Source organism: Felis catus, chromosome D4 (assembly GCF_018350175.1).
Source record: "Felis catus isolate Fca126 chromosome D4, F.catus_Fca126_mat1.0, whole genome shotgun sequence".
NCBI classification, from domain to species: domain Eukaryota; kingdom Metazoa; phylum Chordata; class Mammalia; order Carnivora; family Felidae; genus Felis; species Felis catus.
The window spans coordinates 40,088,374-40,102,817 of NC_058380.1; the positions used below are offsets into that span (position 1 = coordinate 40,088,374).

At 41.2% G+C, this 14,444-nt stretch overlaps 1 protein-coding gene across 12 annotated transcripts in view; it reads right to left on the minus strand.

The window, feature by feature from the left end:
• FREM1 (FRAS1 related extracellular matrix 1) overlaps positions 1–14,444 on the minus strand; it is a 313,656-nt gene that overhangs the window by 36,413 nt on the left and 262,799 nt on the right. For 10 of the 12 annotated variants that reach the window (XM_045043745.1, XM_045043744.1, XM_045043746.1 and 7 more), the window contains 3 exons: positions 11,035–11,449; positions 4,668–4,869; positions 3,798–3,942 (listed from right to left, as the gene is read on the minus strand). In XM_045043745.1, the coding sequence (XP_044899680.1) occupies positions 3,798–3,942; positions 4,668–4,869; positions 11,035–11,449 (762 nt within the window). Of the gene's footprint in view, positions 1–3,797; positions 3,943–4,667; positions 4,870–11,034; positions 11,500–14,444 lie in introns of all 12 variants that reach the window. The other 2 variants (XM_019815989.2, XM_045043748.1) reach the window with 1 other exon arrangement.

The window sequence follows — 14,444 nt, forward strand, 5'->3', positions numbered from 1 at the left end:
GCGGGGCTCGAACTCACAGACCGCGAGATCGTGACCTGGCTGAAGTCGGATGCTTAACCGACCGCGCCACCCAGGCGCCCCCCAACACCTTTTCTAATGGAATATCTAATGACCCTTCATTATTGATATTCTATAGAAATGTTGCAATAGCAAAAAACTTACTACCAGTCAAGATCCTGAACAATCCCACTGAACATGGGTCCTTCTTGGTTTTTGTAAAAGAGCCTCCTTTCTGCTCCAGATTGCACCGGTGGTCCCTTTAGCTTTATTACAGGTTTTCACCCCCTCCAAATGCATGGAATATTAATCTATTAATCCTGTCTCAGCCAAACAAGAACACGAAATTACACAAGACTTAGCTTAGTCATTCATAAGCATATTGACTGTTTACTTTGTGAATCATGATACTTCTTCAAACAATCAATCTCGTACTCATATGAATGAACAACAGCAATCACCACTGCAAGTCACATTTGTCAAGGACTTTAAAGATGCAAGATGCTCTCACGTGCTTTATCTCATTTGTTTCTCTAAATAAATTGTGGTATCGGCCCTCATTTGACAGATGAGATAACTAAGACTTGCACGATCACCTAGGTCAATGGCATAGCCAAAGCTCAAGCCCTGTTGTTTTGTTCTTTGGTTCCAAGTGTGGTGCCTTATTGTTTGTTATCTATATCGTAATTCCCATTGGGTTGGACATGGACTGCACATTAATATTGATAGCTGTAATTTATTTTTTTAAAAAAAGCTAAAACTTAAAGTCCTTAAAGAGTAAGTATTACTTCCTTCTTGTCGCCTGGGTGGCCAATGACTAGAGAGAAAGAAGGAAGACAAAGCTGCTGCTCCTTTCCCAATAGGCCAGTTTAGCAGACTTGTTAAGAGTGGGGAAGAAGTGGGGTGCCTGGGTGGCTCAGGCGGTTAAGCGTCTGACCTCGGCTCAGGTGATGATCTTGGGGTTCATGAGTTCAAACCCCACATCAGGCTCTGTGCTGATAGCTCAGAGCCTGGAGCCTGCTTCCGATTCTGTGTCCCCTTCTCTCTCTGCCCCTCCCCTGCCTGCGTTCTGTCTTTCAAAAATGAATAAATGTGACAGAAAAATTAAAGAGTGGGCCAGAAGTTCTTTAGTACAATGAAGGAAACCATGGACTCTAGAGCATCCTTCCTGGGTCTGAATCCCAGCTCCTTCGCTAATTAGTTACATGAGCTTTGAAAAGTCACCTCCCATCAACGTGCTTTAGTTTTCACACCTATTGATTCTGGATTATGATGGTACCTAACTCCTAGGTGGTTGTGACGTTAAAATGAAGAGTAAGGGAATAGAGCAGAAAACAACTGTATTGCAAATGCCTATAACATACATTGTACATGTAACTATGTTCTTGCAGGCTGCTTTGGAAAGACAGATAACTACTCGCAAAATTGTTTCTTACTGGAATAATATGCTGCTTGTTCCAAAAACATCTACTTCCAAATGAGGTAAGGGACAGCTATGCCATTCACAAATTATGAACATAAATTCGCAGTCATTTCTACCCTCCCCTACCACTCTAAAGAAAGCAATGTGATATGTGTCAAAAGCAAATCAAAATTACTTCTGGGTTCACCCTTGGTAGGCACATTTTATATCATCTTGTTCCACTGGTTCCCATCATTTCAAGCTGAAATAGAAATATCTTCAGCAAGGTACATGAAAACACATCACAGAAGCAGGAATCTATCTAAAATAGCCTCAATTAAGATTATAAATTCTTCTGTGATTCTCCTATGAATTTGAGAATTATTTTAAAACACAAATCATCTTCAAAAGCAATGTCCTTAGTAACCTTGAGGAATGAAAAGGGCGCGTAGTTGAAACAATATCAATCTAGCACCACTTTGGGAGAAAAAAAAAATCGTCAGCCATGCTATGCTAACAGGTGGAGGAATAGGGGTCAGCATTCGGTCAACAGCAAGTCTGATCAATACTCCTGTTCTTTAGTCATACTATTAAAAAGCAGGCAGGGCGCTGGGGTGGCCTGAGTTCGAGCCCCGCTTCGAGCTGTGTGCCAACAGCTCAGAGCCTGGAGCCTGCTTCGGATTCTGTGTCTCTCTCTGTCTCTGCCCTTCCCCCACCCCTCAAAAATAAACATTAAAAAATAATAATAATAAATTTTTAAAAAGTGTGTGCTTTAAAAAATAAAGAAAATAAAAATAAAATAAAAAGCAAATATAGGAGCCCCTGGCTGACTCAGCCGGAAGAACGTGCGACTCTTGATCTCGGGGTCTTGAGTTTAAGCTCCATGTTGGGTGTATAGAGTACTTAAGTAAATAAATATTTTTTTTAAATAAAAGCAAATGATATATCAGTATGATATAACAATTTATTAATGATTTTGGAACAGTGTTCTTTTTTTTCATTTTCTTGAGAATTGGAAGACATTTGTCTGAAATTGCAATTAGGTAATATATTTTCTATAAGGATGGTAATGCCAAGGAATTGTTTCTTTTGGACAAGATCAGTTTAACGGGTGGTGGTCATCCATTTGAAGTTTATAACCTCATGATTATATTTTCATGTCAGGGCCCACGTTTTCCTTCTTCATGCCTATTTCCAAGCTTCTGCTACTGTGAACCTGGCATATAATAGCCACTCAATAAAAATCTGGGAGGGTTGTAAATCGGGGCAGGTACTTTATATCAGGGCCATGCAGGTGGGACTCTGGGAATGAATTTTGTTAAGGGAATGCGTTTTTCTAACAATGACTATAGAGACCTCTGCTGGCAACAATTGGAACTACAATCCAGGGTCAGAAAAAGTAAGACTGGAAACCAGAGAGGCGAATTTGTTTTCTTTCTCTGTCTATATTCTGACATAAAAAGCCCATAAGGGGGCTGTACCAGCTTATGACATGTAGTTTGATTAGATGGCAGCAAATACAGAAACTAGGATAAATAAGCGACTTTTCTGTAAGGTGACTGGGAAGAGTGTCAAAATTCAAAAGAAAAACACAGCACAAGGAGAATTGGACTATAATTAACCTTTCTGTGATTTTCTGCTAGCTGGTAAGCTATTCAAGGTCTACACTCAAGAGAAGTTTAGAACAGGGGCCCCGTCAGAAATATTACAATAGTCATTCATCTTGTAATTGTGAGGATTTGTTACTCTGATGGTTGTACATTCTGTACGTTTCTAAGCGTCACTACTTGTCTATTTTCCCCTTTACGCTGTCTTCATCTTACCTGCGATAGGTTTATTAGCTTAAAGATGCAGTCACAAGTAATCATTTGGATTTTTCATTTCTTTGGAAGGGAAGAGACGTTTTGCTAACACTTCCTGACTACCCCATTCTTCCTGCTGTAGGTATTTTAGAAGACTCTGGTTACTAACGCAGTCCTAGAGTGACCTCTTGCTGCACGATTTGTACATGAGCCTGCAAACTCAGTCCTGAATGTCAGTGAATTGCCAAGACAGAAACTTCTGTGTGTGTGTGTGTGTGTGTGTGTGTGTGTGTGTGTATGTGTGTGTGTGTGTGTGTGTGTGTGTAGGTAGAAGTGTAAGCATTTACATGAGTCACATGAATGAGCCAGCACTATATAACTTAAATTTCTAATATTCTCATATTCTATAAGACTACTGGCTTTCCTATTATCACCCATGAGAAAGAAAATTCTTTCTCCAAAATAAATTCTGTGGGCTTCTAAAATGGCCTGTCCATTGATCCTCATATTTTGTTTGAAGAAGAATATTTCACATTCATAATCAGATACATTCTGGACATTATATACAGGACCACTGAACAAGCAAAATAATTTACATTTGAGGAGCGGCAGAGTTCCCTGTGGGGTCCATGATTTGAAATTCCAGGATATCTGAATTAACTTCCAAAGATGGGTTTAGGATGTAAAGAATGGTCTTACTGTTTAAGTCCTTTTGGATAAATTTCTCGTGGATAAATTCACCTATAAAAAAGAAATGAGTACATTTCACAGGGATTCAAACAAAACGTTAAATAAAAGTTGATAAATTGTATGCCCATTTTAAGCACAGCTTTAAAAACAGCCAAAGTATACATTTTTAAAGAAATGAACATTACGGCAAGTATCTTAAAACTCATATGCAATAAAATTATATTAGGCTTTAAATTTTACTTTGGCTCAGAAATATTGTCTTAAAGAAAATACAAAAAATAGGGGAGAGTAGGAAGATACAGCAATAAAATCTCAAATTCTGTGCCATTATTTTTAGTGACACATTTTGATCATTGTCTTCATGAAGCAAAATAATATACAATCCTGGAGAAACCATCCTGCCCCCTCCCAATTTTATTTCTTTGTTTCGTTAACTGATATCATTTAGAACTCCCGATTAAAAAATATTACTCACAAATATGAATTTGGTCCTGACACTCTGTGTTCCTCTGACTATATTACAATCTGGCTGATATAAAAAATTATAAACAATAAACAGCTGCGTATCAGCTCTTGGTTCTCCCACTCAAGATGAATTTAGGGAAGCTCAGCCTCAAACCCTCTTTAGCACCGATATTGATTTACAAACTGCATCTATCAGTAAGCCCTGGGGAGTGTTTACCAAATGGGCCGACACGTAATTAAATTACTCTCTCGCGTTGCCAGCTACTGGGTATTTTAAGAGGAGCGATTACAAGGATCAAGGAAGGCAGTACCTGTTGTTGTGTCCTCCAGATGTCCGTGTTGGGGGCCTCGTAGAATTTTAAAGATGATCAGATCGTCATCAGTGTCAGGGTCTGTTGCCTTCAACACATGGGAAGTGAGGTAAATCCCATAACAGCCATTTTTCAGGAGCCCCACTTGAGAAGGGGAGTGCAAGTGTGTGATATGGGGGGCTGTTTTGTCCAACTGGTCAACCTGGATAGTCAGTAATTACATACGCTTTTAGACAAAGGTTTCTCATCTCCAAGCAACATAGGATCTTAACAGTCAACAATGATAATCTACCCCAAATTTCAGATGATTTATCCTCCTCATTTGTTCATTTCTGCTAAAGGCTGGCTTGTTCACAATATCCTCAGTAAATATCATAGTGCCTGGAGCAGAGGCTAACTTTCCATTATAAACTTTGACTCAGCTTTGTGAATTGTCCACTGTCTGACTCTCCTATTAGGACATAAGCTCCCTGATGGCAGACGTTATGTCTCCACCCGTACCCACACCCCCTGCATTCCCTGCACCTGGCACAGTGCCTGAACCATGACAGCAGCTCTAGGAATATTTGTTGACTGAATACATGAAAATTGACCCAAGAATTGTATTGCAAACGTAAAGTTAGCTCCACAGGAGGAATTTTGAATTTTCCCAGCGCTTGGTGATATACAGAAATAAGGTTATAAAGATACACATAAGGATATGCATCACGAATGCACTAAACATTTTTGGGGGGCACATCTTTGTTCAAATGGCAAAAAATGTGGTGTGAAAACTAGAAATACTTAGAAAAAAATGAAAGGTGATTGTTATTATTAATGTTTATTTTTGAGAGAGACACACAGAGTGCGAGCAGGGGAGGGTCAGAGAGAGGGAGACACAGAATCTGAAGCAGGCTCCAGGCTCTGAGCTGTCAGCACAGAGCCCGATGCAGGGCTTGAACTCATAAACTGTGACACCGTGACCTGAGCCAAAGCCAGACGCTTCATTGACTGAGCCACGCAGGCACTCTGAAAGGTGCTTATTTATAGGCATTTGCATATTTGTTCCACTGAGGATGAGAACCAGGCAACTGAACAGGTAGACTCCATTTAGGAAGATAGCGAAGGGGCAATGACCTACGAGTGAAAGAGGCGGATAGGTTCAAACACTGCAGGGGGCCTCCTTCAGGTATGGAATGAAGCCGGACCCTCTTGCAAACGACCGTTGTAGGTTAGGGAAGGAGCAAGTTCGAAGCAATTAGCACAGTTCACCACTGATACCAAACAACAGGTACAGGAACACGATCTCCTAGCCAGTGAATTATCGACTTCACTTACCCAAAAAGGATACTATTGTAAATCTTGGTTCACCCTAGCAAAGTAAAGTATAAATGCCGTGACAAGACTCTCTATTTTGTGTTCAGTATGATATAATAAGCTATCATTCAGCTATTTTAAAAAAACAGAGGTAGAAGGAACTGATAATAAGCAATTTCCACAACTTAGTGTCAACTGGTAAACAAACAAAAAACCAGTAAGTTGCAGAATAAGAGATGACTGTAATACCATTTTTGTTCACGTATATGTTCATACAGACATAGACAAAATTCGGTAAGCATATACTTGTACAAACCTGTTTTAAACATTTTTTTTAACGTTTATTTATTTTTGAGACAGAGAGAGACAGAGCATGAACGGGCGAGGGGCAGAGAGAGAGGGAGACACAGAATCGGAAGCAGGCTCCAGGCTCTGAGCCATCAGCCCAGAGCCCGACATGGGGCTCGAACTCACGGACCGCGAGATTGTGACCTGAGCCGAAGTCGGACGCTTAACCGACTGAGCCACCCAGGCACCCCAAAACATTTTTTCTAATTGGGTGGGGGAAATACCATGCTTCATGGTGTATTTCTACATGGAGTTTTATAACAATCAAGTATTTTTTTTCCTCTCAGGTTGGCAAGGTTTTTTTTTTATTATTATTAACAAAAATAATCAGGGGCACCGGGGTAGCTCAGTTGGTTAAGCCTCCGACTTCAGCTCAGGTCGTGATGTCACAGTTTGTGGGTTTAAGCCCCAGGTCGGGCTCTGTGCTGGCACCTTCAGAGAGCTGGAGTCTGCTTCGGATTCTGTGTCTTTGTCTCTCTCTGCTCCTCCCCCACTTGCATTCTGTCTCTGTCTCTCTACCAAAAATAAATAAACATTAAACATTCTTCAAAAAATAATCATACATCATGTTGGTAACTACTTGGGGAAACAGTCATTTTTGTATTTTGTGGGTAGCGGTGCAAATTAGTGAAAATTTTCTGTAGAGAAATTTGGCATATGTATATATTAAAAATGTACATATACTTTGATCCAAAACTTTCACTTTCTTGAGTATGTCCTGTAGAAATGATTAGATTTCTACAAAAATGTGTGTACATATTCACTAAAATATAATTTTTAGTAGCAATTTTGAAAATCCACAAAACAGAAGTCCAACAGAAGATTTATAAACCATCTCTACCTGTCACTGAGTGCTATTCAACCTTCAAAAATTACGTTTTCGAGAAAGATCTAATAACATTAGGAAATTTTTGTAACATAAGGAAGAGTGGAAACAGGCAATATGCTTGACAGGAAATACAGTATCCTTCAGAGAAAAAGTGCACAACCGGGGGAGGGGCAGAGGGAGAGAGAAAGAGTCCTAAGCAGGCTCCCCGCTCAGCATGGAGGGCTCCATCCCACGACCCTGGGATCACGACCTGAGTGGAAATCAAGAGTCAGACACTCAACTGACTGAGCCACCCAGGTGCCTCATAAAATTAGTTATCTTTGAGTGGTATGATTGTGAAGGATTTTTTTTTTTGTCCCTTTCTGCAGCTCATGAATTCTTTATAATAAACAATTACTTTATAAACAAAAGAAGCAACAACAATTTCCAAAAGTTACAGTCATTCCCTTCTCCTAAAAAGTGTGGACAACAACCTCAGAGTTATGCACTTGGGTGGGAGGTGGGCGGGTCAAATCATGACCATGGCCTTTTGGGGGGAGAAACTCCTATAACGAGGATGGCCAGTGGGAGGGACGGTCAATGGCAGACGAGGAAAAGTAAAAATACTTGAAGCCATGTAAGAAATCCTCAACATTATAACCAGCTGAGTGTAGATATGTTTTTTTTTTAATATATTTTCTGTAAAAACGGAAGTGTTACAAAAGGAATAAATGCCTGTTATGATCATTTGTTTTAAAAAAATATATTAATATTTGGGGAGCCTGGGTGGCTCAGTTGGTCAAGCATCCGATTCTAGATTTTGGCTCAGGTCATGGTCTCACAGTTGTGAGTCTGAGCCCCGCAGTGGGCTCCACGTTGGCAGTGTGGAACGTGCTTGGTATTCTCTCTCCCTCTCTCTGTCCCCCCCACCTAGCTCTCTCTCTGTGTCTCTTTCAAAGTAAATAAATAAACTTAAAAAATACACATTAATATTTAAGCTCTGGGGTGCACCTCAGAGATTCATTCAGTTGAGTGTCCAACTCTTGATTTTGGCTCAGGTCATGATCTCACAGTAGGGAGATTGAGCCCTGCGTCAGGCTTCAAGCTGAGTGTAGAACCTTCTTGGGATTCTCTCTCTCCTTCTGCCCCTCTCCCCAACTCACAGTTTCTCTCTCAAATAAAAAAAAAAAGTAATCTCTGGTTACATGGTCCCCTATTGTGTATTGGGTCCTACTTGCCCTAATCTCATTAAATTTCTGGTTTCTTCAAAAACAGGTCTTCTGGCTTAGCATACCAGAAGTATTTTAAAATATTGGAGCCCAAGACATTTTTTTTAAAGAAAATAAGGCTACATCCTTTGATAACTTGTCTTGGATTCACTAAAAATCATCTCAGACACGCATAAACCACAGAAAGCAGCAACGTTGGTCCTTTCCCACTCACCGCCGGGTGTGTCCCCATTTAGGGAAGAGTACAAGAAATACTGAAGCAAGATTGCAGTATCTTGGTTACTGACATGATTTCCTACAATATGAAGTTCCGGTTGTGCACGCTGATATCAGTGAAACGCACCTGTGTTGCACTTGTGAAGTCCAGTGGCTTTGCCCTCACTTACCCAGGTTGGGAGCCTAAGGGTAGTATACCCATACTTGGGGGACTGATCTGGACCAACTCATGCCTCAGTGGTAGTTGACGTTAGTTTGTCTTACCAAAAAAGCTCTTAAAGGCAAGAGCCTGAGGGGCATCAGTCACTTACTTCCTAAACTGCTTGACCCCTCTGCTCAGAAAGACCAGAACATTCGGGAGAATTATGGGAGAAAGTTTGAGGCTTTCCTTGTCTACACATAATAGTATTTTTTGGCAAAGAAAACCTTGTCCTTTGGATGAAAAAGAACCTTCACAGCGTATATCCAACATTTTCCTATCAGTAAATTCTGCAACTTTCAAGAGATCACCCTCTTATAATAACCATGTTCTGTAAGATGAGTGTTGTTGTTGGGACTGGACTGATTTAAATTCTGATAGCTTTTCTAAATTCTACTACCTATTCCTCCTCTACTCTGGGGGTAGGAAGGAACTCTGAGGCCTGTACTTAGAATGTATAACTCCTGCAAATTTGCAGCCAAATAGACCCGGAAAAGTATTACTGATTGGACAGCACAATGACATTCCTCTACCTAGTGCGGGGAGTCAGGAGTCAGGGGTCAGGAAAAAATATATTAATAGACTGGAGAGTGGGATGAGACAAATAACAATTAAAACATATCACTTAAAAAAATACCCATAATGTTACTACAAAGTACTTCTTTCATGCTGTATCAATGATATCAGTACCTTCTCTCTTCTCCCAGTGCATCATAATTTCAGGACATTTTCTGGACCTCCCTAGAGACAAAGACTTATCCAGCAACCACTCCACATCATCATGGCTCACCACCTTTCTACTCAAATCCCACCTTAGATAGAGACTGCGATGGTTAATTTTATACGTCAAGGTTGCTAGCTACGATGCTCATTTGGTCAAACAGCAGGCGAGATGTTGCCGTGAAGGTATTTTTTAGTTGTGGTTGACATTTCAGTCTGTTGACTTGGAGTAAAGCAGATTACCCTCCATAGTGTGGGTAGGACTTATCCAATCTGGTGAAGACCTAAAGAGACAAGACTGAGGTCTCCTAGGTACGAAGCAATTCTGCCTCCAGACTGCCTTTGGGATGGAGACCACAACATCAATTCCTGATGAAGTGTCCATCCTCCCGGCCTGCCTTGCAGATTTTAGACATGTCAGACCCCACAATTGTGAGCCAATTTCCAAAAACAAATCTTTTTCTCTTTCTTTTTTCTCTCCTTTTCTCTATATAATACATCCTGTCTGTGCTATCTCTCTGGAAAATCCTGACCAACACAGGGACTAAAGAGCAAGGGAAAATTATTATTTTGCATAATCAGAAGGTATCCTGAAGTAACACACAGATTTAGCTTTCTTACAGTGGGTGGAAGTGTGTAGAACAGGATAAACTATATCCCAAGAGAGTGGATTCAAGGGTTTAAGAAACAGAACATGCTTGATGTGTTTTGAGTAAAAAAAGAAAAACACATGATGCCCTCCCAAAATCATCCTGATAGGCAACATAAATGTGGCAGAGTAGTGCCAGAGAAAGGACACAGAGTTTGGGATCAGAAAGACTAGAGGTCCTCATTTGGTTTCGATCAAGGTATTTAACTTGTGAATTTCCGAAGACCTATTAAATGGAAATGATAATATTTCCCCTTTCATGAGAAGGAAATGAGATTTACGTAAAGTGGGCCTGCCCTACGGTTAACACTCCAGAACTTGTAACGGCTGTAATTATGTCTCTCATCATCATTTCATGTGTCCTATCGATGCTGCCTTGTATGTTTTCGCATGTTTAATCGAAAACCGTTAAAATGCCAGCAGCTGATGTGGACCAATAAGCATCACCGTAATAGTACAGTTAGATATTACAACACTAGTTACAAGATATTGAGTATCTAATATATTTCAGGCAGTATACTAGCGCCTTGGATACCACGATGCTGTAAGGCATGGTTTTCAAAGAAGAAAGGCTGAGTTCGAAGAGTTAAAAGACTCTCGTAAGGTCACACGGCTAATAAATGGCAAATAGAAATTCCAACCCAGTCAAGTCTGACTCCAAAGCCCATGTTTCCTGCTCCTTTCTGTCCTACCACGGACTCTTGGTCATTAGCTGGCAGGCGGGGACCACATCTGTCTTGTCCGTATTAATACGCCTGGTGCCTTGCTCAGTGCCGGGCATGCTGTAAACACACTGCACGGCACACAGGTGAATAAAAGAAGGAAGGGTAGGAGGAAATAATTCTTCCCAAAGTTGTTTTCTCTACACCTGTGGCAATGAACCGGGGATTTGTCATACTTGCCTGGATGGTGAATGTAACAGGTTCTTGTCCCACTCTCCCATCCACAACAAAGCCTTGGTTTGTCCTATCTGTGGCCACAAAAGTAAAGCAGTCAACCTGGGAGTCCCCTCCCAAGTGCCTGTAGGCCACATTCCTGCTGTCCACGTCCTGCTGAGTAAAGTTGTGCCGAAGCAACATTGTCCCCCGCAGGTAAAGCTGGCCATGTTGTGGGAGCCGGACCAACACGAAGGTGAGGTTCTCCGCTGGGGTGTCAGGGTCGGTCAGCTGGAGGAGGTCAGGGGAAAGCAGGCCCGTGGCCCCCTCGGCCAGTCTCAGCCCCCTGTTCCTGGTCACCACGGGTAAGGCTCTGTCCACGGTCTCCAGTGTGATCTCAAACACCCCCTGTTTGGTCTGCAGCCCATTGCTGACAATGAATCTGGCAAAGAGAGGCAAGGCAGCCTTCAGCATGGGATCTTGTGTCACCATCTACCGGAATGAAATGATAACAATTCACACCTTTACTCAAGGACATGTTCTGTCAGGGCTCAAAGGAAAACTCAAGGGCAGATCTTTCAGAAGGATGCCGTTTTAGCCATTAAACCAGTCACTAGGTAACACATAAACTACGTACATACTACATCCAAACGTATTCTCTCAACAATGTCGGTGGCAGGGGCACCTGGGTGGCTCAGTTAGTTAAGCATCCGACTCTTGATTTTGGCTCAGGTCATGATCTCACAGTTTCTCAGATGGATCCCTGGGTCAGGCTCTGTGCTGACAGTGTGGAGCCTGCTTGGGATTCTCTCTCTCCCTCTCTCTCTGCCCATTCCCCACTCACATGTGCTCTCCCTTCCCTCTCTCTCTCAAAATAAACTTAAAAAAAAAAAACATTGGTGGCAGACTCATGTGATAGAGTAGGCTAATTCTGCCAATGGTATTCCTCAGGCTCATCAGGATTCAGTATAGTCAGTATTTAGTAGAATTCCTTGCCCTACATAGGAATTTCACATACCAGTAGACCCACTGCATGAGTCTGAAGAGTAGACCCATTTCACATATTCATAATTTTGCAACTGTATTTTACTTGTAGGCATTTAATGGGCCAAGCTTTTAAGACTGATAACTGGGGGGCCAATCCAGTGGCTCATTTTGGCTATTTCATTTTATTCATGTATTTTCATGGTAAATTTCTCAGGGGCAAGTCACATGACTCAGCTATGAGCGTAACCCGTCTCCCCTTCCTGGGCCTCATCTTCACTCTTCTGTAAACTAAAAGATGGACCAGGCGATTGCAAAGGACCATCCCGCTCTAAAATATCATGCGGTGTTCTAATCCCTTACATTTTTTCTTGTGCGTCTACATTTTCCCCTTACAGTATGTATGGGAGTTATGCTAGACAAAAATTACCTTCCTGATTTAAAGAAAAAAATTTATAGCAGAAAGTAAAGAATGTAGTGGGAGATCGTAAGGCAGGTAGGAGGCAGAGCTGGGATTAGAACCAGGTCGTCAGACCCCACACCTTCTGCTCTTGCAAAGTTTTTAATACGGGCCAGTTTAATAGACCACAAAACCAGACTGGTGTACCTGAGTGCCACTGCAGAATGATGAAGAGAAAGCTCAAATGATATCAATTCAAAGTGAGCAAAATCTCTCACATGACCTTGGACGTATGATACCCTAATGTGCTTCTGATTTTATTGATCACTAAACCACATTCCACCCACCACTGCCAAAGTCAAAATAAAACTAACGGAAGTGATCTTTAGAATGTGTCGATGTGTAAGTTTGATTTGGAGGGCGACTGAGAGTATCATGAAATTAAGCAAAGCGAACACGCTGTGGCAACTCCAAAATATTAGGAAACCACTACTCTCAAATGTAACTCACAAATGCACCACAGACCCAGGAAATATACTGTGAAATAATCACGGAGTTGTAGCTATCAATTTTTCTCCACGTACCGTGGTTGCTAGAAATATTCATGGAGGAGACACTCTTGCATTCCACGGATGTAAAAATCTCTAAAAAGAATGTTTTAGCAGAATATAACCTTAAATTATATAAGAATTTTCTTTGGAGGTTTCTTTTTAATGAGAGAAGATATGAGGTTTCTATTTATTTTACGAATCTGACGAATTTGACTCCTAAGTTCTTTATTCTTTGTAAAAATGTGTCTTGTCCTTCAGGGCTTAAGGGTTGATGCTTTGCTTTTTTTTCCCATTATTTTTATCATTTTTTTAAATATGAAATTTATTGTCAAGTTGGTTTCCATACAACACCCAGTGCTCATCCCAACAGGTGCCCTCCTCAATGCCCCTCACCCGCCCTCCCCTCCCTCCCACCCCCCTCGACCCTCAGTTTATTTTCAGTTTGCTTTGCTTCTGAATAGGAAAGAACCTGAAACCAGGTTGTAGGAACACAACAGCCTCAGCCTGCCTGAGGCAAAGGGTTCAGCAAAAGGAGCAGCTGGACGAAAAGGAAAAGGAGAGAGGTTTGGCTGAGCACAGATTTCACTCCGAAGGCTAAGCTCAAATTTTGAGCTTTCTAATTATCTAGTTGATAAGCCTGCCTCCCAAGAAAATATGACATGATGCACAGGAAAAGGATCTATCCCGTTTTGCTAAGTGAAATTGCCAAGTGGAATATTACAAATAAAGCAGACTTCTGACATTCCACACACCTCGATTTGCAAAGAATATAACCTGGTTTTTTTTTTTTTTTCTCCATAGCATTATTTTTACCGTCTGAATAAAGACCATAACTTTAGAATTGCAGATTGAGTAAAATTGCCTAGTTTTCCTTAAAATAAAACAAGCAGCTTTTCTTGTGCAAAGCTAAACGTTTGCTAAATGTGTTCTGAGCCAATAGGGCAATGTCACTGCTGGCTCATGAGTGTTTGCAAAATTCGTTATTTTTGAAAAAGCAAACAGAAACGCACCCGGAAAACTATCTGTGTGCTCTTCGGCTTGTACTTTGTAGTCACCTTGACAGTTTCAGATGTCAAGCGATACGCGCTTTTAAGATAAAAATCACGATCTGTTTCTCAGGGAAAGCCTTTCTTGGAATTATGCTTTTATTCCACTGTTTACCTGTTACTTTTTCAGGTTTCCTCCCTGGAGCCTATCATCTGACCCCAAGTCAAGCAAGGTGGCCATAATTCCCTCTGGGCCTCCAATTTGTCTTTTTTCCACTCTCCCCCCTCCAGAAATACGTTTCATGCCTCCCATTTCAAATAAAGTGGCTCTCTATTCCCTACCCGATCCCTATCTCAAAAATACACTCTTCTGGGAAGTTTTAAGTCAGCTGTTTATGGTTTAGCACAAATTTAAGCCAAAGGACATGCGTTTTTCGTATAAATAGTGGAATTAAAGAATTTGTGACCCATTAAAAGCACCCTGCCAGAGATGGGGGGAGAAGAAAGGGGAAAGGA